The sequence below is a fragment of the Henckelia pumila genome, chromosome 3 (genome assembly GCF_033568475.1).
Source record: "Henckelia pumila isolate YLH828 chromosome 3, ASM3356847v2, whole genome shotgun sequence".
NCBI classification, from domain to species: domain Eukaryota; kingdom Viridiplantae; phylum Streptophyta; class Magnoliopsida; order Lamiales; family Gesneriaceae; genus Henckelia; species Henckelia pumila.
The window spans coordinates 174358360-174383887 of record NC_133122.1 but is presented as its reverse complement, the minus strand read 5'-3'; the positions used below and the strand labels follow the sequence as shown (position 1 = coordinate 174383887).

Here is a 25528-nt window from a genome sequence, read left to right as displayed (position 1 = left end):
TCAACTATTGTACATAGTAAAAAATTATAGGGAAAATTGTTTTTTTGGTCCTGTATGTTTGTCACTTTGCGATTTCAGTCCTTTATATTTTCAGATTTTAGTTTTAGTCCGCTATCTTTATTCTTTTGGCAATTTTAGTCCTTTTTCCAATGTGGCGCTGATGTGGCACCAATTCAGTGCTAATGTGGAGCTGACGTGTACAGTGCCACGTAAGCACTTTTTAATAAAAAGGACCAAAATTGCCAAAAATCAAAACATGCAGAACTAAAACTGAAATTTGAAAACATAGAGGACCAAAATCGCAAAATGACAAACATATAGGACTAAATTTGCAATTTTTCCAAAACTATAAATAGATAGTTCATGGCCATATAATGCATAAATATGGGTTGCCAATATTTCGACAAATTAACCAAAAGAATGATATAAAGTTGTGTTTGGGATGGAGGATTTGAATTTGAGAGAGCATTTGAAAGAATAATTTGAAACGACTTCATATCGAGATGAAATTATAATCAATCATTCACAATACCTAAACAACAACTAGTTGTTATTTGTTATTTTCCCAAAGAAATCAATGAATTTGTTACTATGAATTTAAAATCTGATGGATATAACCCAATTTAATTATTTAGCTAATAAAATTAGGCTCAATCTTATTTATTGAAACATTTTATCAAGGCCTGTAAATTCAATTAGGTCTATAAAAGTCAAAGCCCATAAAACTCTTTGAAAATTTATAAATAGCTCAAGTTACCTATACGTTATCTATTATCAGTAAATTGCTCTAAGTCTCTATAACTTTTATCGAATCAATGCTGATTTAAACGTTGAAGTGTCTTTATCGGCAAACTATGATGTCACTCACTTTATTTTGTGGCATAGGTAATGACACACGAAGTTCGTTACCTGGACATATTCAAAATGTCAGTTGGTCACCCGGATCTCCATGCACTGCCCGAATTTTCTCTATTTGTGTCATACAATTTTTGGCAATATCAGCTCGTTTCCATTTATGGGAAAAGTTACATTCTCGTTTGATCAGAATGCATACTTGTTCACACACCTCTTACAATGCCAACTGCAACGAACATCTGCCTCTTATTCTAAACAACAACAAGATCAGTGTTCAAAGACATTAATGAGGGAGATAGTCACAAGCTCTATAACCCTAGCTAGTACGTGTTGTCCCAATTTGTAGAAATCGATTGGCATAATAGAGTTAACAAAACAACCACAAGCGCGCGGTAAGTCATCAAAACGTAACGTGGCTCTAATGAATACATGTCAAAGAAAACAACGGCTAATTAAATATATTAACGAAAGCCATCGTTCCCAACAATGCCAAGAAGAAAGAAACACGTATGGAAGACGAAGCTATATAGCCACATATGTTTGTGCCGAGGAGTGAAGGTCATGCATGTGGCATGTCACTCTCACAACCAAGGATCTCGTACTTGGAATGAGGATGCATGAGAACCCTCTAGTAATTTTACCTGCTCGGCATACCTTTTAACAACCGTCATCTTGACCGAGTTTCTGCCCAGTCGAATAAAGATCACCAACAATTGGCGGATTTTTTGGTATATATATAAACGATTCACAAGATCGTCAAGACAAATTTTATGCAAAAGAAAATTTATACGACATAAATTATGCCGCATACTGCAAGATTTTTCGAACTACTTTCTCATGTCATACGCTCACGTGGTTCAACATGCAAATTAAAGTTGAACTACATGCATTTCCTAGGAAAAGAAAACGAGGGGAAGAAAAACATGGAGGAATACAAAATAAAACTGAAAGACGTGCCAACCTAAAGTCTAAAGAAATTCAACACTTAAAAGTATCAACTCCTTGAATATTTTATTAGCTTTAATTTAATTTCCTAATTTTTTTGACAGTTAATTAGGAATCATTTGGGTTGTAATCTTCGTTTCGAAGTTTATTAATAATTTATTGCTGACAACATAATTTAGCATGCGTAAAAATGTATCTCCTGCCAACGAATGTTTAACCGAGATGTCATTATAATGTCATATATCCGGGAAATCGGCATAGATAATTTTAAAATGTCATAAGAACTATAAAGAATAAATTAAAATTCGTAATGATTATACAAAATTTGGCAACAAGCCATAGCGACTATTAAAGCTTCAACAATTCATTGCGTATAAAAAAAAATCGAAGAAGTCAATAGCGACTACAAAAAAATCGAGTGGCAAGGATAAAAACTCCAAAAAGTCATACCGAGAATTAATATATACTAGTAAAATGATGAACACATGTTGCGTGTGTATAATAACAATCAACATGATTTTATAAAATAAATTATATTTTAGATTTTCAGAAGTTATAGTGGGGAGTGAGGAGTGGTAAGTGGGAAGTGGGGAGTGGGGAACCTACATGTGAAAGAATAAATGAAAAAGAGGGGTAAAATAGGAAAGAAAAAATGGTGTTCTCAAAAAACGGTTTCTCTAACATGCTCAAGTATTATATAATAGTAGAGATATAGAGAAATTTTCAGATGTCCAACTATGTTTTCTCACTTCGTCCGCGACCATCGGGTTTTAGTGGTTTTTTTTTTACATGACTAAAACCTGACCGGGCAGCTGAATATATATATATATATATATATATAGAGTTTTGCTATCCTGCTCACACACCGTACCCACATAATGTACCCACCATGAGGTGGCACTCAACTATTGATGCACAATTCATCACATCTAATAGTTGAGTGACACCTCATGGTGGGCATATTAGGCGGGCACGGTGAGTGGGCAGGATAGCAAAATTATATATATATATATATATATATATATATATATAGAATAAGAAGCACGGAGGGGTTTGTATGCATTTAAATTTTGGGAATTAGGGTTTGCTGGTGCGGAGTTTGGTGCTTGCCAGTATCAGATTGGGTTGGGCTATGGGCTGTTTTCGAAGTTACGCTATCTGGGCTAGGGTTGTGAAATCTTTCTGCTGCCCATTTACATGTAATAGTGAAATATTTCCAATTATTTATTATCAAAAAGGGTTGACCCAAGGGGATCTTCAGTAAAAGTTAGTGGTTCATTGGTACATGCAAAATTTAAATCAAGGGATATGCACGAGTAGACAGAAACTCAAGAAAGAGAACAAAATGGTTCATCTCCCAGAGTTTACCCCACAATATTTCATTGGAAAATATGTCCTACACAAGAATCAAACTTTTATGTCAGAAATTGTTAACGGTAGATACTAGAGTAATTCAAATGGTTGTATTACATAATTTCCATTGTAACATCATTTCAAAAATTATATTATACTTCTGTTATGTATATTAGAGTAATTAAAAAAATTATATTTAAGTTGAAATTAGTATTAAATTATGAAGATTATTTAAGACCAAAAAAAAAAAAAAAAAAAACGTATAGGCGATAATAAAATAATTTTGGAGAAATTGCACTATCCATTACTTCATAAATCACGATTTCTGTATTTGAATCGTTTGATACATTGGAAATATTATTTTTCATCTTTTTTTTGAAATAGAGGTTGCTTCTTCTTTTAATTTATTTTTTAATTAGAGCGTGTGTGTATATATAGACACACACGATATACCACTACAATTTATTTGATTAGTTTGATTTGAAAACTATTGAGTTAGTTCGAGATTTATCCCGTGTGTATCAAAAAGTAAAATATGTGAGCTCCAACTCAAATATAATATATACTAGCTACAGTGACACACGCTATGCGTGTGTAACTAATTAAATATGATAGTATCAATTGTAGAAAAAAAATAGATAGATGATAAGAAATCAAAGAAATTCACTATAATAAAGCATAAAAATTTGACTGAGATATGAAAGAGAAAAAAAGAAAAACAGTAGCAACACACCCTTGCATTGGAGAAGAAACTTTCTATCTTTGCTTGATATTTTGGCTCTCAGAATTGGAGGATTGAAGTATTTTCTACTTAGTGGAAAAAAGTTGTTATGGAGACATGGGAAGGTGAGAGAGAGAATGAAATAGGAAGATGGAGTTAAAACGTGAGAAAAGAGTTAAAGTGAGGGTAAAATGAGGAAAAAAACATGGTGTCCTCTTGTCATACCAAATACGGTTATTATATACCCCTCAAGTATTATAATATAGTATAGATATATATATATATATATATATATATATATTTATTTATTTATTTATTTATTTATTTATTTATTTATTTATTTATTTATTAGTCTTATAATAATATTATAAAATTTCATCTAATCATCTTTATTCATTTGTATATGTGTGTGTGCATGAAAAAAAATCATGGTGGCACAGATAAAAGATATATATTCCTATCCAAGCTTTATCAAAGCCTTTGTCTCACTATTAATCACCAAAAATAATAATCTTGCCTGACATCTAATTTGATTGTTGAAGAGGGTTAATATGTTAAATTATACGTTAAGATCGATTTCGACTGCTCTTATGCAACTTCCATGAGTAGTTCACTTGAAAAACTTTTTATATGAGAGCAGTTGTTGTTAGCAACTTACTCTATATATTTTTTTTCGTTTGTCAGTGTTAATCGGTCAACAAATATATGTGCATAAAGAGGCCAAATAACAGATTGAACAATGATAAAAAATAGTTTGACAGAAATATATATAAATAACACAGAGATGTTTATGGATGTTCGGAGACAAAACTCCCACGTCACCCCTTCTTCCATGAAAGAAAGATCCAGTACTAGAAGACTTTGGTTTATACAACGTCTTGTATACAACTCACTCCAATCGTAGGACTTACCCTTGTCTAGATCGGAACTCTTATAACACAATTAAGACGCCTCGTCCTAACAATCAAATTACAGTGATGAATGAATCCTTAGATTCAGACAGTAGATCAACTCCTCTTAAACAAATAGGCAATTGAGAGTTGATTATTGGCCCTTGATGATCCTCAGGATCAGATGTATGGTTTGTGTGTGTGGGCACGTTGAGCAGTTTAGATGAAACTTTTATGAGTGGAGTGCTCAAATAGCTTGTATCTATGGCTGCTGTTGTGCAGAATTCTTGCAAAAATCATATCTTAAGTTATAGCCGTTGGATCGGGCTGAAATTTGGACAGCGGATTTAAAACATCTTATATCACATTATGAACGGTGAGATCGGATTCGGATCTTTCTAGATTTGCCAATAACTTTTAGACACTTGCTGCTTCGTGATTCCTTCATGCGCCTCTTCTCGGTGCTCCGACTTTGATATTCGCACTTCTTTTCGCTTCAATATTATCTTGATCTTCTCCTTATTTCATCTATTTCACTTTTTTTACATGTCAAAAATTGATTGTTACCTAAATTCATGCAAACACAAACAAACACAAACACACATTATATCGCTCGATACATAACAAAAATCAAGTTAAATCATATAAAATAAAATGCAAAAATTGCACTTATCAGTGAGCTACACAAACTAACATTAAAAAGGAACAAATCAAATCAAATCAAAGATGAAAGAAACGTACTTCATTGAGTCATAAAATCATACCATGCATTTGTGATATGACAGAGATATTGATTGATCTTCGAAACATTTTCTTAACTGAACTGCCTAAATTACACTGTTTAGATATTATGTCTCCAAAATCCAAATTTTTTGTTTTGAAATTTACAACATACTCGATGTTGTGTTTTTCTGTATTTTTCAAACTTTTAACCACACGTACATACTCTCTTTTTTTTTTTTCAAGCTCGAAAACCGTAACTTAGATGACTTCTTCTTATATTCTCTTTATACGTCCAAATTATGATGGGACTTGATCTTTCTCACGTTTTTTCTATAAGCCGAAACTCATACCAGCGATTTTAGATTTTCAAAATTTCAATTTGTACATATGTACTCAGGAAAAGCTGTATGCTGTCATGTTTGATTCAGATCTTTTGTCGGATTTCAATTCCTAAGACCCAGTACTGCATAGTACCCCAATTAAAAGCATAAATCAGGCCCATAAAGGTTAATTAGCAACTTAAACCTTATATATATTAGTATTCTGTTGCACGCGTTGCGTGCGTACATTTCGTTTTTTTTAAAAGATAATAAATAATAAATTGTAAATTTTAAAAATAATAAAAATATAACGCTTTTCTAAACAAATATTCTATAAATTAAATGTCATATTTTTAATAAAATACTATCAAAGGGCACAAAGTGAGCTTTTAATAGCTATAAAAGAGGAAACCTTATAAAATGAGTATTTTTCCCAGTAATTTTGGTTTTATTGAAAATTAAGTTAGAAGATAATGATAATTTCAAATCAAGCTTCACCAATTAATTGAAAATTTGTTAATTAGAGGGTCTCTACTTTAATAATATAGTAAGATATATATACAGTTTTGATCTCACGCACCCTAGAGTGCGGGGGATCCACGTGTACTCGTGCCCAAAATAACTCTGATTGCCTTGAAATTTTCACGGTAGGGTCGCCTCAAAAATACGAAACCAACGATATATCATATGATACAAATTTTTCAATCTCAACGTTTGGAAATTTGAAGATGGCCGGAATTAGGTGAAATATGCAATTTCCGGCCATCTTCAAATTTCCGACCACCGAAATTGAAATTTATATAATATGATATATCGTTGGATTCGCATTTTCGAGACGACCCTACCGTGAAAATTTCAAGACAATCGAAGTTGTTTTGGGCACGGGTACACGTGGATCCCCCACATCCTTGAGTGCGTGGGATCAAAACTAATATATATATATATAAAATATATATATAGAGTTTCCATCAAATGATGTATATATATATATATAAAATATATATATATAGTTGCCCATGATGGTTTTACATCATTTGATGGAAACTCTATATATATATATATATATATTGACTCGTGAGTCTATATATAACTTGAAACATAATATATCATAAGCTAAACAATCAAATATCTTGTAAAAACATTTAACAACTTGGGTACAAAATGATATATAGACATACATAATTATAAAGAAGTGAAAATGGATATATATTTTAAAACATTGACTCAATATTAAATGACCAAAAACAATGAAAAATCAAAGCATCCGATATAATTGTAATAATTAATATTTAGATATAATAATATATGAAATTATTGTTCATAATTAACAAATACCATAATAACTAAAATTTCTAAGCCTATAATTTTTTGTCATATATTTTATTACTTTACCTTTTATTTGAATTTTTCAAACTCTTATTTTATATATAATAATAATAATAATAATAATAATAATAATAATAATTTTGTAATTATTTATTTTATTATAATGTGATTAATTTAACATAGAAATATAACAATTAAAATAAACTTTAAGTAAAAAAATTATAATAACAACTTAAAGTACTTTTTTAAACTTATTATATATTGTTGGGTGCAATAATTGTCTCTGTTTGATAAAACGACCGAACCATAAAACTTGGGTTGCTGTGCAGTTAAAAGATTTGAGTTGCACCATTACTATCAACTATAGCTTTTGGTAAAGCGAAAAATGTTTGGTCTTACGTATAGTATCACTTCGTTGTCTTCTATAAGAATTACTTAAAATGTTAAAATACTATATGATTAATTTAACATAGAAATATAACAATTAAAATAAATTTTCATAAAGATCAAGTAAAAAAATTATAACAATAACTTAAAATACTGTTATTTTAAACTTCTTATATATTATCACTTCGTTGTTTCTATAAAAATTACTTAGAATGTTAAAGTACTTAAATAATATTTAATATGTTGATATATTAATTGATCACTCCATTTATTTCCTTTTTTTTACCAACTAAAAATTAAACATAACAATTATAATAAAGATAATTTTATAATAAATTTTTAATTATAAATATTTCATTAATAGGCAGTATGATTTATTTTATTCTTTTTATTCACTTTATGAAAAGATTTTATTATTGACACATTACTCAATCCTTTCACTATGTTAAAAAAAATACGTGTAACATAAAAAATGAGGAAATATTTTAACAAAATAATTTTTATACAAAAGTATAAAATAAAATAAATTATTCTTCTTGCCATAATAATTTATATATTCAAAGTATTATTTGTAAATAAATGATTTTTGCTCAACTTGTTTACTACGTATTGTTTGATGATAATTGATAGATTTATTTTCAATCATTTGAATTTTTTTATACCGACTAGATAAATTATTTTTATCTAACCATTTTATTTAACTATATTAAAAGTAATGTTTGTTTATAATTTTATACATTTTTATTAATCTATTGATTTTTATATTAATTCATGTATATGGATATAGATATAGATATAGATATAGATATAAGTGTATGCATAACATTTCATTTATTAAAGTGATCGTCTTCATGATAATAATTTATTTTTATATTAGAGTGTATCTTTCGTAAAAAAAAAAATTAACAATTATTGGTTTATAAGCTACACAAATACACAATAATAAATTAACATAATGTTTTTCTTTAAAATAATGTAACTATTTTTTCAACAACCAAACTAATGTCATAATCACGAAAAAAAATAATATAAGTATATAATTATTAAACACAATCATAATAATATTTGTCTAGTTACTTAAAATATTTTGGAAAAATTTGCAACATTAATAAATAATTATAGTGAAAATACTATATAAGTTTTATTATAATTTTAAATCATTTATTCAATCTTCGATTGAATATTAATAAAATAGTATTACAAAAATTTATACTAGATCTTTCAAATACGTGGATGAAATGAAAAAAAAAATCATATAATAATATATAAAATTTATGTATAATAATTTTTAGAGAATTTGACAAAATCAATAGTAAAATATAAAAGCTATAGAATTAAATAACATCTATTAAGATGGAAGTTAAAATATGAGAAATTATTACACTCAATCAATTATTACACCAAATTAATTGTCCAGTGTATTTTTTCATTTTTGTTCTTATCTTTTTTGTAATTTTACTTATATAACTCTTATTAACAGATCATTCATATTGAACAAAAAGATAAACATGCATATACACAATGCAAAAACTTTGTCCCTGCATTCATATTTTTATAGTAGGTAAAGATATATATATATATATATATATATAATGAAAAATCGCAAATAAAACACCAGCTACCGACCGAGTGCAACCTCGCAGCAAGAGCAAATAAAATGGAGAACGCCTCCAGTGGGATTCGTGAAATGTAATGTCAATGCGGCTATTTTTTCTAATCCTTTTCGTGTAGGTTTTGATTGCATTCTAAGAGACGCACGAGCACTATTAATTTCTGCAATGCATGGAAGTATAGCCGGAAATCATCATCCTTCAATGGTGGAAGTATTGGGCAACAAAGAAGCTCTCAGTTGGCTAAAAAGTTTGGACGCTTACAATATAACTATTGAATCTGACACTCAAATGATGATTGTTGCTCTCAATGACTCAAATACTGATTTTTTTAGTTTCGGATTGGTTATAGATAACTGCAAAAAATTAGCTTTGGAGCTATCAAATTGTAATTTCGTTTTTGCGAATAGATCAGCGAATCAGACAGCTCATATATTAGTTAGGGTCTATGCTTCTATATGATCTGGTCACATAGGGTGGGCTATCATGTCCTCTACTTTAATTTCTGATGTAATCGCTCTTGATTTACATGAATACTTTCTTATCGTTTTTGTAAAAATAATAAAATTAAAAAAGACGAGAAAAAAGAAGAATTTAATTCCAAAAAGTGATCAAGTTAACTAGTTTCGAACCACAATTATTGTTTATTATCATTTATTTTTCCATCTTTATCGTACAATATTTTTTGGATTCGATACAAAAATTTTATTTATCAAAATCTCTATGATACATTGAATGCAAAATCTCACAATATAATTGTTGTAAATATCGTTGTACACGATATTCATTTTACCTTTAGCATTATTTAAAAAAAACACACACACAAAAACAAGACTTTAAATACTCTTTGATTTGATAATAATGGGAGATAATGAATTTATGATCCGGCAAAATCTAAATAACTACACCATCCTCGGACTCGTGGCAAATTATCATCAACCCAAAACTTAAACCTTAAAAAGTTAAAACCCACCTAAAATGCCGGCTAAGCTAAACAACATCCTCCTCTCTTTCAAATATATATTTTATTTATTCATAATTTAATATTTTATTGTTGTTGTGACCTACTCCCCATTGTTTCCATCAACAGCCCTTTTACTCATTCAACTCGAAACCAACCTTCTGAAATCCCCAAAAAATTACGAATAATGCTATAGCTACCATATATATATATATACAACGATATTTACAATAAATATATCGTGAGATTTTGTTATTATATCGAGATATTTTACATTCAATTTATCATGAGACTTTGATAAATGAAATTTTTGTATTGAATTTTTTGTGTTGTACAAATTGATGTACAAATTTGATTATACATGTAGCATTGCTCAAATATTACTTTTTTTTTCCAAAGCTATTTCCGTCATTTCACACGTTGAATGGCTTCCATATCTACTACATTGCCGCCACTTTTCAAGCAACATTTGTTTTACCCCTCGCCCATTTCCTCCTCGCAAGATAACCACGGTGTGTGCGGTGTTTTACGATGAAGACCCACGGCGGAGCCACCACCGTCTCCGATCATTCGCTAAAATCCACGAAGCCCAAATCCATACAAGTGAGTTCGAAATTCCTCTCGCCGAATTCCAGTACATCATCATCGACTGAATATGGCATTCAATCTCCAAACAGCATCCTTTCTCCGATAAGGCAGAAGCCCAGGTCATCCGTTGACTCAAAAAAGCACAAGAGCCTCGAAAACTCGGGCTTTTTCCGCGGGCTTTGGCCCTCATCCTCGACCCTTTCACCTTCGAAGCCTCCGGACACTCTGGCGGATCACCTCGGAAACGAGAGACTCAAAGACATGTCTGAGACCAAACACGATCGGAATCAAGAGTTCCTCATCAGTAGACAAAGAAGCTGCACGGGATTAAGCAGGTTCCAGAGTGGGAAAAAAAGTGATGCCAAAGAAAACCATATGCCTAATTTCGGCAGGTTCAAATTCCATGGCAAATCATCGAAATCTTCTGATTCACTTGATGATCGAAACGTGGGTCGCATCGAGCCTGGAAGATTTTCAGTTGACGGGATCGCATTGCGTAATAAATCATTCGGCAGAGGCGCAGTAGCATCCGACTCCGAATCAGAACACAGCGATTTGTGTTCCGGCGCCAGTTTTGAATCTCAGGCGACCGGAAAAAAATCCCAGCTGGCATCATACATGGCTCCGACCATGAGTTCAAGAAAGCATGGGGCCGAAGATCCACCGAAATCTAAGCATGATTTGAGAAGATGGAGTGCCGAATCCATCGCTAGTAATCCGAAGCCATTTCCACCTGCAGATACCAAATCTCCGAGGATATTCACTTTAAAGAACTCGATGAAGAAGAATGGTTCCAAGTGGGCTATGTCCCCGGGCCGATCGGGCTCTCCGACAGCAGAGAGCGTGTCGAGTCCGAAGCCTCCAACAAGCCCGTCTAGGGGAAAAGGAGGAGTTGGAAATATTCTTACCATGGGCATTGAATTGTTGAAAGGCAAGAAATCTAGTTCCACTAGTACTGCATCATCACCTCTCGGGCCGGGCTCGGCGGAGATTGCTCAGGAACTAAGGTTGTTGCATAACAGGTTGGTACAATGGAGGTACGCTAATGCCAGAGCCGAGGACGTCGCCGGAAACGTCGTTAGCTACGCCGAGGTAAACAGCTCCTCCGTCCTCAAACTAAACAGTAACACGAGTCAATTATGAAACGAACGTAATATTCGATCAATGAGAAAAATATTACCATAATATATATGAATGGATCATGAGACCTGTCTCATAATAGGGCTAGCCATTCATAAAACAAATTGCAATTAACATGACTCCTAACATATGTTAAAGATAAAATTCAGAATTAAATAATGAATATTGCTCTATATTTAGATGTAATTAACAATTAACTATTATAATTTGAGTTGAGTACATCCCGTACATTAAGGTTGAAGCTTGAACCCAACGTACATTGATTGTAATCCTTACGTCCCCTACCAATATATATCTCGTTAATTTAAAATGACGAGATATCCTAGATGAAGATAAACAACTCAAAATATTGTCTCTATCTTTATTTTATTTTATTTTTGCTTTTTTGAAGTAGTAATACATGTGATCATGAGTTCTTTAGTTTTAATTTTTTAATTCATTTAATATAAACATTAATTTACAATTTTAAAACGTATTTTATTTAGAAAAAATTGCATTTTTTGTCATATATATATATTAGCAATTCTGCACGCGACAATTCATGCATATGCATAGATTTTTAACGTAATTAATCGTTTTTTAATCTTTAAGTTTTTTTTTAAAGAAATTTTTAAGTTGTTGAATTATAATTAACAAATCATTTAGTTATTTTTCAAAATATATGTAATATATTTATTAAAATAATTTTTTATTAGATGAAAGAAGGGATACTTTTGTTCATCCATTACAAGGTAGATATATATAGACATACACATATATATTTGCTTATTTGTTATTTTGGTAATTTCTTTAGTCCCGTATCTTATGATTTTTTTGCAATTTTAGTCTTTTTCCATCCACAACAACGACACATCTAAAAATGATTAAAATTATAAAAAAAAAAACAAACAAACAAACAAAGCTAGCCGACAAAACTGAAATTTGACAATTTAAAGAACTAAAATTGCAAAAAGACAAATATATTATACCAAAAATATGATTTTTCCTATTGTTTATTGATCGAGCAATGTCAATTAACCACAGTCAAGATCAAATCAAAGAACATGATTTATTTATTTTTTTTATTTTTTTTTTGGGTGCAGAGAGATTTTCTATACGCATGGAATAGTATTGATAAACTCCAACATTCTGTGGTACAAAAAAAACTGCAGCTGCAATCGGAGAGGCTAGAGTTCAAATTTAATTACATACTCACCTCTCATGTAAAGTACTACATGCAAACACATATGAAGTTTAAGTATGATTTGGCTTATTATATATATATGTGTGTGTTTAATTTTTGATCGTGTACGTACGTAGATGAAGCAGCTGCAGAGGTGGGGAAATATGGAAAGAGAACACTTGTCTGCAGTCACTAGGACCAAGGAATCTTTGCATGCTGTTGTCTGTAGGATACCCCTCGTTGACGGGGCAAAGGTATAAAGTGGGTAATGACAACAAGCATGCTTGATATTGTACGTGATGCGTTTTGTGATTTCGATTTTTTATATTATTAAATTACAGTGCTAGTATTTTTTTTATCATGAATACTGATGTGACATTATAAACGCCAAAGTCACATTGTTGTCATACACATAACGCCAAAAATGACTCAAATTATAAAAAAATAAATAAATAAACGTAATGGAGTTAGAGTGAAATTTACAATATAAAAGACCAAAATCATAAATATAGAACATACCAGGCTAAAATTAAAATCAAGTTTCCCTTTTAATTAAATTTTCCTATTTGTGTGAGCCATCAAATTAATATTGTGACTAATTAAGATATTGAATAATGTTACAGGGCGAGAAACCATCAGTTTCCTTTGCCGTCAGACATGCGGACGATGTGGCAGCTGCTATCGACTTAAAGCTAACTACTTGCTCACCAATGGTTTGTTATTGTTCTTATTAATTATTAATATTTTTCGCAAGTGTTTGAAATTTAAATAATTCTTGATGTTTCATATATAAATATAATAATTGTACTAAATGACGACTAATGATTTCTTCCTTTAGATATTGGAGAAGACTGCAGGATTACTTTTTGAATTAGCAATGGTAGTCACACAAGAGAAGCAACTGTTAGAAGAATGTTTGGAGCTTTTCAGAAATATTTCTGCATTAGAGGTTACACATGATACGCATGGCTTTCATCTTTTCATGCATGATTATACACATATATATTATATTATATTGACGGTTGAGTTTGACCTATCGTTAGTGTATTGTCCAAATCGTTAGGTCCAAAAAAATTTTAAGGTGGACATCATATATGAGAATGAATAAAAACTATGATACGAAACTTTAGCATATATAATTAATGTCGGCATGATATCGACATGTATTGACCACCAAATCTTGCATGTATACTTCTACATCTAATTTGAATTTTTGGTTCAGATGCAAGAAAGGAGTTTGAAGAGCACCGTTATGCAATCTAAATTGATGCAGCAGCACCATATCTTGTCCGCATAGTTCTATCAGCTATACAATGCATGGACTAGGTTGTCTCATTGATCGTCGTAAATCGCGGGTTTTCAATTGTAGGTGATACACAATATATATAACAGTTAGTATAACAATTTCTATTGTCATTTATGTTTTCAACCCTTTTCAATTGATAATGATCAAATTGTGATTTGGTTAAATCTCATTTGAAACAATTTATAGGATGTTATATCTGATATCATGAGCTCAGTACCTATTCAGTATTCACATTATACCGTAATGTACGTACTCTTCTTACTTTATTGGTTTGATCTAGATGAAAATTATGTACACTATATTATAAAATAATTTAGGAATTATGGATGTTTGCGAGTGCAAATGTTTTTTTCTAAAATTTAAACATTTCGAAATTCGAAGTAGCCTAAAATTTGGTAACATATTTTATATATTTTCGCTGACAACTTTTTTTTTTCTTTCAAATAACCTAGAAAACTCTACTTTTTATAGAATATTTTGTAAGCTCTAAAACTTAAAAATATTTGTGTCATACAGATTTAGCCCAAATTTATAGTTTCCTATACTAGAATGAATTTTAAGCTGCAGAATTATGAAATATGAAAAAATAAAATAAAAATTGAGTATATTAATTTAAGTTTGCATGCTTTAAAATGATTAATAATGTTGAAGTAGGAAGAATGAAGCGAAAAATATATCTTGTATTATATCTAATTGAATGGTCCTTGATCGACAGATTTAATTTGTGAAAATCGCAAATTTCAGAACACTAAACATGAGATAGATTGATTGGAGGTAGACTGAAATCTTGGTAAAATGAATTTGAAGTAAATTGAAGTTGAGATCAATTGAACCGAGGTAAACTGAGTTGACTAAGTGACCAAGATCAGTCTAGCTAGCTAGACTGAAATCGAGCAGCTTCAAACTCGTAACTGATGCATTTACTTAGAACCATGACAAATTAAGGACAATAAATGAGCATCCTAAGAGTCATAATCTTGCCAATAAATATCACTCAAATTTCTGAGACTTGTTACACGAATTTCTAAACAATACAGAAATTCAGTTTAGCAGGAGCAGCCAGTTAAGCAGACTAGTTGAACAACCAGTTGAGCAATCGAAATTGTCTAGCAAACTACGGTAAGTGGGCTTTTGGTTTTTAAGCAAATTCCATGAATAAGATTATATTCCATGCATGACAATTGTCTGAACTTCTGAAATCTCTGATTTTTGCTATTGCACTGATACTTATGAACTAGTGGTAGGAATATATATTCTGAACTCCTGTTTTTGTTTCTGTTTTGTTCTGATTTCTCACCCTTTAGATGATAAACATATGAGGGGGTGATATCAGTAAGCCACGAAATTCAATAAGTTAAATCGATGCATGTCCTGAATTCTGTTTTTCTGAAAATATAAGAATGTTCAGTTCAGTTCTGTATGAATGCATAAGTCTGAAAATGTTTTTATGCGGGATATTCCCCAATTTACTGAGTGACACACATATCACTCACGTCCACCTTGAACCACCATCTCACATAAGAATGAAGAAGAGATCGAGCCCCCAAGGGGGTGTCCAAGTTGGTGGAGCAGATGAACTCTTAGCCAAAGGTTAGGAGTTTGATTCCCCCTGCCAACACTTTCTTGGACTAATATGTCACACATGGTTTGTCCAGTATAGTTTACCTGACTAGCGTAGTTTGCAGGCTATTGCGTTAGTCCGGGGGTTTACCCAGAGCGCACTGAAGGATAGCGGCTGCGGGTTCCCATGTCACAAAAAAAATGAAGAAGAGCTCGAGGATGAAGAGCAAGACCAGTTTTGGGGCTGGTGAATGAAGATGATTAGTCTCTGTTATTATAGTCCATGTATAAACCGTTGCATAATATATGTTTTGATTGAGCTTCAGCCTTCAATTTATGAATGAAAAATTGATATTTTCTGGAAATTTGTATTCTGAGGATTGTTATTTGATGTGAAAACGTTAAATAACTCGAACTCGAGCTCGAGTTCGAGTTCGAAAATTATATATATATAATATATAAATAAATAAATATTATATATATATATATATTTATATTATATTTTATATATTTGTGTGTTATCGAATAGCTCGCGAGCTACTCGAACACATAGATTTAAAACTCGAGCTCGAGCTACTCGAGCTCGAGCTTGACTTGATCAAATCGAGCTCGAATCAAGTTTTGACAGAGCTACTCACGAGCTGCTCACGAGTAGCTCGGCTCGTAATTTGCACCCCTAGTCTACTCTAGTTATAGTCTCAACCAATTAACCAACCAAACTCATAGAAACATAGAATGCAAAGTCGCGAGGAAGAACACGATAATTTATATGTCTAGTATTCAATATTATCACTAACAAATAAAATTGTCTTGTTAATTTTGATCTCTGCACCGGGTGCAATTATAAATTCATGGACGATTAAGGACTGCTAAAATATGTTACCGTGTTTAAGCAATCCTCGTGAATTTTGATCAAAACTGATTGTCTTGTAGTCAAAATTAATGTATCAATAGACATCGTTTGGTTTGAGGTATGATATAAGTAATATATAGATAAATAATATAATGTAATAAAAAATAAATAAGAAATGATAGATAAAATAGTATTGGATTTGATTGATAGATTATAGTTTGTTTGATTTGATTGATTAAATTTTATATAAAAATGCTAAATGACTATTTTGTCCTTTTAACAATAAATAAAATAAAAATTATATTATTTATAAGGGGTAATATAGTAATTTGAATTTAATGTTTTGATTGATGTGAGATAAATAATTAATGATTTGATTGATGTAAAATAAATAGTTAATATATGTATAAATAATATGATGAGAAGAACGTAGGATGAAATGAGATGAGTTATACATATATTAGTAATATGATGAAGAGAACGGTGCCTAATAATATTAATAAAGTTGATATTAACAGCATATTTTTACGCCATATTAAAAGCAGTTGCATCAACAAAAATAAAGATAAAATTATAACAAAATAATAGTGGCACATAAGGATGGCAGTTGACTGAGTAGCTAGTAGCTATCAGTACTAAACCAATAAATTGGGGATTTTTTTGTTCCAACAGTGTAATAAATTTTAACCATCAGATTTCAAGATTAGGAGCGAGCTCCTATGATCAGGAGACTCGTATAATTCAATAGTTTTATGACGAATTGAGGATGGGGTATAATTCTGGATTGATGAAATGCTAACATAGAAATAATACATTTATCCTACATATAAGAATCCAATTATAATTTAATTAACTATGTCGAATCCATATATTTGATTGAACCACATATTCAAATCAATTTTAAACTCTTAAATTTAGTATTAATTAAGATACTAATCTCATACTAATAGAACTCTCAATCGTAATTATGATGAGTAAAATAGATTTTAAAAAAAAAAATGTGAGCATGAATTCAACGATGAAGTGTAGTCTCTTTAGACCGAAGACAAAGCTCCACGTGGCCAATAATTATAATAAACTTGAAAAGACGATACGATGATAAACAATAAATTAGGAATCCGTCTTCACAAATCACAATCATCTTTGTATTTTTTAAGGACAAAATATATTATCTTTTATTTATTAAACATATGTCATTCCCATGTTCTGCCATCAAGCCTGCTTCGATACATTATCAAACACTCACCATCTACTGACCTCTTTTTGTTTATTATTGTGTAGTATCCCAACAGTTCAAACTTTGGTCACTTATCATTTAACTGGGGAAGGCATGTTATCATAATTTGATCTAGAATCCTACTTGCATCTAAAAAGTATTTAGGGGTCGGTTTATGCTATTACTCCTTTTATATTTTAGTGTATCGTATTCAATTAGTCATAAAATAGGTTTTTTTCTGAGACAGTGTAACAAATTATTTTTATGAGATCCATCGATACGATTCATTTCGTAGTTAACATAAAAAATAATGTTTTTTTCTCATAAATCGGGTCGAGTTGATTAGTTGAATATATGTTTCACATAATTAACAGTAACACATCTCTTAACTTGATGCAATCTCATGTATTTTTATTTTGAATTCTCAATAACCATCTTAAATATGATATATACTTACTATTTAATAATACATCAACCCGTTAGAGTGACAAAATCGATCATTTTAATGGATAGACAATTATTTTTTTTATCTTCTTTTATTTTATGCGATTACAAAATTTATTTCAGTAAATTATAAAATGACAAACTAATTTGTTAAAAATCTTGAAAATATTAATTAAAAATATGTACAGACGAATAATCGATAATTATATTATATTATATTATATTGAGATAAACACGTTGTAATAAATATTTCTCCAAAAATAAAATAACTTGTCCCAAACTTGGAAAATCAACATGTTCGATAATTGATTTTGAAGTAAGGTCTTGTTCCCATGACAATTGTAGATCCAGCGTCATTAGCATGACATTTTGCAACAAATTGTATTTCTTCCCCACCATCGAACACCCCTGAAGAGATGAGATTTCTCGCCAGTTTTAGCAGGATTATCCGTGACAATTCTGCTTCCACCAAGCTGTTGGTGCTATGCTCTCTCAGGTTTCATTTCTTCCTACACATATTTTTATTTGTTCATGGACTTAGATTTACTACGATTCTTCGTAAATATGTGACTCTGTTTTGTTTCCGGGTTGTTCAGATTGCTTCGATTTTGAAATTATTGTGTATGAGGGGTGTAATCCAACTTTTGCGTCCTTCGCTTTTCTTGTTTTTACCAGATCTTGCTTTTCACAGTGCACTATTTTCCCCTGCCTAGAGTCCTCCACTGGAAATTTTATGTGGGTTCGTTTTAATTGTGACAAGTCTGTGCCGTCTTTCATTTTTGAGAGTGATAACTAAAATGCAGATTACTTTTGTTCTGCTGAACGATATTGGGTTGCCTTTTTGTTTTGGCATCCATGGACCCCATTCAAAGTGAATTCTGTTGCTTTAAGATAATTTGACGAGTCATCTTTCCAGAATACCAGGACTCTACTTTAGAACTCTCCTAGTTTTACTTGATTTTGAGTTTTTAGATGATTTAAGTTTTCGCTTAAAAGTGTGCTTGATGGAGATTTTTTTAAATTGTTTTTTTTAATGTGCTTATTATTGTCTTTTTTCAGATGATGATTTTAAGTGGTTTCTTGATGTTTGGACGAGTTTTTAACTCGTTGTCGAGCATTTCATACAACAAAATGACCTATTTTATAGGAAAGTAAACTAAGTTGATTCTTACATGAAACTATCCTTGCAAAGTTGACTTGATAGTAAGATTGATAGATGTAGGACCGATTCATATGAAATTATTACTTTTTCATGATTATATAAGTTCTTTAAGAGTATGCAATTTCTTTTATCCACTCAGCAAAGTTTCAGTATTATATGTATTCTTATTATGCAATTTAATTAGAAGTGCACGAGCTTAATCATTCTCATCATGTTTTCAGCATTTTGAAATTGTTAATTTGTCTTTTTTCTACCTGTTCACAGTAGCGGAGGCCTAATTGCATATGCAGAATCACCTTCAGATGGTAGATCAGTGACAAAAAATCTAAATGAAACGGAAAAGAAAAGAGTGGTAGTGCTTGGAACAGGCTGGGCTGGTATCAGCTTCCTGAAAGATCTGGATATTTCATCGTATGATGTTCAGGTGGTTTCACCCAGAAATTACTTTGCATTCACCCCATTGTTACCTAGTGTCACATGTGGAACAGTTGAGGCACGAAGCATTGTAGAACCAGTTCGGAACATGATAAAAAAGGTAGTTTATATTTGAAGAAATGTGTTTATTATGTTTCGTTGTTGTAACTTTTCATGGCGTATTTCCTCCCTGATTTGTTATCTGGGTATGATTTCAACTAATTTTGGTTGTCCTTTCAATTACTGGTGAATGATTTTACATGTTTTTCATAAGAATCTTTTTGTTGTTTTGCCTAGGTTTTTTTTTTTTAAATTGTAGAATATTTACTAGTTTGCTTTTTACCATTTTTATTGACAGAGAAATGGAGAAGTGAGGTACTGGGAGGCAGAATGCCTTAAGATTGATCCTGTGAGCAAACAAATTTTCTGCAGGTCCAGTGTTGATGAAAATTTAGCTGGGAATAATGACTTTTCTTTAGAATATGATTTCTTGGTTGTGGCATGTGGAGCACAAGTAAACACCTTTAATACTCCTGGTGTATTGGAGAACTGTCACTTTCTCAAGGTATTGTCCATATTCAAAGAGTGAAACAAATATGTTCTTTAATTAGTAAATTCTGATGCCATGTGCTTTTGTATCTTTTACCAGAAAGTTATTATATTTCATGCAGGAAGTAGAGGATGCTCAAAGAATTCGTAGGACAGTGATAGATTGTTTTGAGAAAGCCGTGCTTCCAGGGCTGACTGATGACGAGAGACTGACTAACCTCCACTTTGTAATAGTTGGAGGGGGTCCAACTGGTGTTGAATTTGCAGCAGAGCTACATGATTTCTTACATGACGATTTGGTAAAAATTTATCCCTCAGTTAAAGATTTTGTGAACATAACTGTGATCCAATCTGGCGATCACATCTTGAACACGTAAGTAATGGTACCCATACTTTCTCTGTGTTTATTGTTGGGAAGCAGAGAATGATTCAGCAACTATGGCATCTCATGTGTCTTCAGGTTTGATGAAAGGATTAGCTCATTTGCCGAGCAGAAATTTCAAAGAGATGGCATTAAAGTTTTAACAGGACATAGAGTCATGAGTGTCTCAGACAGAACAATTAACATGAAGAAAAAGGTTTCGGGGGAGGATGTTTCTATACCACATGGAATGGTTGTATGGTCAACTGGTGTTGGGACTCGGCCAGTCGTGAAGGACTTTATGGAACAAATTGGCCAGGCATGTTTTGAATTGGGATTTAATCTTTTACCTATCATATTTCTGCACACGTTGTTATTGATTTATTGGTTCAGGTCTGTCATGTACTTGCTTTTGTAAATTGTGATCCAGATGAGAACGTACCCACAATGACTGGTGCGTTCTACTTGCAGGGCACCAGGCGTATCCTTGCGATTGATGAATGGTTGCGAGTGAAGGGATGTGAGGATGTATATGCCCTTGGTGATTGTGCCACTGTAGATCAACGTAAAGTCATGGTAAAGTTCGATTTGGACATTATTTTCTCTGTTTTATAGGCAACATTTGTTAAATTCGAATCGCCATGACACCTTCCATCTTATAAATTAATTCTCTGATAATTTTGTAAAATACCGGAATACATATACCTTCTTAGCAAGTCGTCCCTCTTTCCAGGTCACATCTGAATTATCTTTGTAAAGCTTGAGAAACAACAATCAAAATAAGCAGTCTCTTCTTGAATTTTAACGATCAGCATTAAATCAGCAGGAAAATGTACTCAAGTGCTTCACATATTAAGCGGAATAAACTTTTTGCATGTCAAGTTTTCGTTCACCAACTGTAGATAAAATGATAATATATGATTTTGAAGTTATGATAACAGAAAAGAGTATGAACAAATGGAAATATAGGAATTTATGTGCAGAAACATTTGTGACTTCCTTTTCTTTATAAGCAGTCAGTGCACAGAGCAAGAATCTTATTGTAGTTGCATAAAACGATTATGTCCTCCATTAGATTTGTTAAGGTAGACTACAAACCTTCAGTTTCATACTTCAATCTTCTAGGTGACAGGAGTAGATTTTTCTATAGTACTGCATTGTCATCATCAATTTTTTATTTTTCAGGAAGATATTTCATCCATATTTAAAGCGGCGGACAAAGACAATTCCGGTACCCTAACTATGGAAGAATTTCAAGATGTGATCGAAGATATCATCATTCGTTACCCTCAAGTGGAATTGTATTTGAAGAGCAAACATCTGTTTGAAGTTACTGACTTCCTGCAAGACGTGTACGGAAATAATAAAAAAGAGGTAAATATTGAAGAGTTCAAGTTAGCACTCTCGCTCTGTGATAAACAGATGAAGAGTCTTCCTGCTACTGCTCAAGTAAGTTTGCTTGGCTGTTTACTTTTCCTTCCCTTTGTTTCTTACATACTGAGTTTAAATTTAATATCTTATGTACAAGGTTGCTGCTCAACAAGGGGCATACCTTTCTAGGTGCTTTAATATAAGGAAGAAATGTGAACAAAATCCGGAAGGTCCTCGCAAATTCAAAAGTGGAGGCCGACATGAATTTCTCCCCTTTCAGTAAGCTTTTCTTATATATTTTTATTTATTATTTATTTATTTATTTATTTTTATCATGGGCATCTCTAGATTTTTATTTTGAACATCATGGGGTTACACATCACCCGCACTGTAACCCCATGATTGGTCAAATTAGTGTGTTCCACGTGGGCCCCACTGATTTTAACCAATCATGAGCCGCCACGTCACCCGCAGGGCACTACCCTACGGGTAGCATCTACTCAACCCATCATAAGACTGATTTATTTAGTTCATGTGAGTCAATTTTTTACATTGAACATCGATTTCTTTAGTTCATATTAGTCAACAGTTTTTGTATTTATTCCTGTATAAAAAAAACAGGTTTATTATTTATTTATTTTTATCTAAACGAAACTATAGGTCACTCAACTGAAAGCAAAGGAGGTTAAACATTTTTCACCAAGTATTAGTAGATGTGATGTAAACTATGTAGTGATCATTGGGCTGTTTATTAGAGACAGAGTCCACTGGAGATTAGATGACCTTGCCGATTACAAACAGAAAGTTGGAATTAATTAATAAAACTGCGCCATTTGGATAAATATAGTTTCGCCTCTTGTTTATGGTGTATGCAATCTGCTTTGTGCCCCTTTCTAGCATTCTTGCCTTTCCTTTTTTAAACCTTAGAAAATGCTGCATTCTTTTTTCCGTTTATGATCGCACAGTATCTATTTCTTTTTTCGTAAAGTTACAGATTCATCAAAGCATAATAATTCCTTCGATACGAACTTAACTTTGTTTTATTCCATTAGCAAAAATCTTTAGGAAGCATAAGAGGGAGACATAAGTTGACACCGAGAATGGGACAATTCCAATGTTCTTAGTGAGCTTCTACGAAGATCTTTAAGAAATCATCTTATATCGTTGGAAATACTGATGAATTGGTAGAATTGAATTGGCAGCACGGGGATTGTGAGTTGAAAGTTAGTTTGTGATGTGAAACGTCAGCGTATTCATGTTAGACTCGTTCTCAGTGAGAAAATATTTTTCATGTGTTTCTTGACTAGGTTCTGGAAAACTATGCTTCAATTCATTGTCATTGTGCTTTTTAATCTTCCTTCTTATTTTTATTTATGAATAAATGTCATGCCCAGTTAGTCACCTAGCTCTAACGTGCTTAATGCACTTGGTTATGGGATTGAGAATAATAATTTGTGAAACCAGCAAATTTGATAAAGATGGATATACTATGTTTAGCTAAGTTTCGATTTGAAAGTAGTTTTCTGTGCCATATTTCTTAGGGTTCAAAGATGTGTCTAGCTACTGTAACCAACTCCAACCTAGGCACAGACGGTTTTCATTAACAAAATCTACATTGATCAAGAGGTTCAAGAAGTGGGATAAGAATTCCTTAAGAGACATTATATTATGGCTTGAGTACCTCGATAGATTTTATGTCAAGGAAAGTGGAAGAATTTTTTGATGCTCTCATTGTCCGTGGAAAACATCTTGTTTGTGTGTTTAAATTCATCTAAGTGGTTCTAGAAAACAATTGAGTTCATGTCTCACAATCCGGTAGATATTCATATTTGAATTTTATTAACATTCTAATTTTGATTAGAGCTCGAATGGCTATACAAGGACTGATAACGTTCAAAGTTTTATGCATATGGAAATTCTTTCTAGACAACCTGTATCGACTCCAAGGATTTGAGATATGTGTATATCTGGAATCTCCTGTAGATTTACACTAAATGAGAAAGAGGGATTGCAACAAATTTTAATCAAGAATGATATTTTTTGTTCAGGTGTATTAACCTTTTGTAACTTAAAACCCGTCTTGGATGCATTTCCAGCTGATATCTGTCTCATAATTGAGCCAAATGATGACTCTCTCTTATTTGCTTTTCATATATCATGTGGTTTTGTAACATTAGATCTCAAATGCTTCAAAATGTCAGGTACCGGCATCTTGGTCAGTTCGCACCACTTGGAGGGGAACAAACAGCTGCGGAGCTGCCTGGAGACTGGGTTTCCATGGGTCGTAGCACGCAATGGCTTTGGTATTCTGTGTATGCAAGGTCAGTAATTAGCTTTGTGTTCAATGAAGCTGGTAGTCTTCAACTTGACAGTTAAATTTGTGGATTTATGGGGAATTATTTGCATGCAGTAAGCAAGTTAGCTGGCGTACACGGTTTCTGGTAGTCGGTGACTGGTCTAGGCGATTCGTGTTTGGGAGAGATTCAAGTCGTATCTGAGTGCTTAGAAGAAATACTGGTTTTGAATAATTTTGGTTACTGGAATTCACTTTTTCTGCTGTACATGCCTGTAATCTATGTAGTTCTTGTTCTGCATCTCAAATATGAATGGATCCGCAGTATGGTTATCCAGATTAACCCCTTGCATATTTTATTATGCAAAAACTGTTTTTATTCTTCAGACTGTTTGGCGTTTGCCTCGATTATTTTTTCATTCCAATTTCTTGTTTTGATCAAATAATTATTAGTTACCTGAACCTCTAGCAAAATCATCCTACTCATGACTCACGTTCATGATTTTAATACAACCATTTTTGGGACTCGTTTGACCGACAACTTTTCAAATTTATTTGACATAATTTGGAGTCTAAGATATAATCAACGGATCATTCAAACAAAATGAACCATTTACCCCGCAGCAAGAGATATATCCAAATCTAATTTTTTGCAGGATAAATGTGCAATGATCTCTAACTGGGCGGGACTTTTTTTTTTAAAAAAAGAAAAAAATACACAAAACAAAAAGGAGTAGTATTAAATTAAAGATATAAAAAAAAATTCTTGAGGGAATTTTCCAAAAATTATTTAAAAAACTTTTTTGAAAGGGTCGATTCATCCATGCATGTAGTTTTATAGAAGTGTGTGAATTGGTTTTTTTTTTTTTTTTTTTTTTTTTAAAAAGCCAAACATACAAACAATTTATATCATCCCAATTTCTAATTAGAAATTGTGAAGAAAAAAATACCGTCATTTTCCCTAATGAAAAACCAATCTCGAGCATGGATAATTATGTTATACCAAAAAACGTGAACT

At 31.9% G+C, this 25528-nt stretch overlaps 2 protein-coding genes across 4 annotated transcripts; both read left to right on the top strand.

The window, feature by feature from the left end:
- The first annotated feature begins 10584 nt into the window (after positions 1–10584).
- LOC140892848 (QWRF motif-containing protein 3-like) lies at positions 10585–14351 on the top strand. 3 transcript variants are annotated; one of them, XM_073301865.1, is made up of 6 exons: positions 10585–11771; positions 12902–13021; positions 13119–13235; positions 13605–13694; positions 13820–13930; positions 14204–14351. In XM_073301865.1, exons 1-6 carry the CDS (start codon positions 10623–10625, stop codon positions 14276–14278), a joined length of 1662 nt encoding a protein of 553 aa, XP_073157966.1. In that variant the 5' UTR covers positions 10585–10622; the 3' UTR covers positions 14279–14351. The 3 variants fall into 3 exon arrangements, with proteins under 3 accessions (XP_073157966.1, XP_073157967.1, XP_073157968.1); XM_073301866.1 differs by lacking the exon at positions 12902–13021; XM_073301867.1 differs by lacking the exons at positions 13820–13930; positions 14204–14351 and having other exon boundaries at positions 13119–13242; positions 13605–13731.
- Positions 14352–18660: 4309 nt separating this feature from the next.
- LOC140887406 (external alternative NAD(P)H-ubiquinone oxidoreductase B1, mitochondrial-like) lies at positions 18661–24862 on the top strand. Its single transcript, XM_073294636.1, has 10 exons — positions 18661–18856; positions 19787–20057; positions 20295–20501; positions 20608–20858; positions 20946–21165; positions 21318–21422; positions 22032–22295; positions 22375–22496; positions 24419–24538; positions 24628–24862. Exons 1-10 carry the CDS (start codon positions 18777–18779, stop codon positions 24713–24715), a joined length of 1728 nt encoding a protein of 575 aa, XP_073150737.1. The 5' UTR covers positions 18661–18776; the 3' UTR covers positions 24716–24862.
- The last annotated feature ends 666 nt before the right edge of the window (positions 24863–25528 follow it).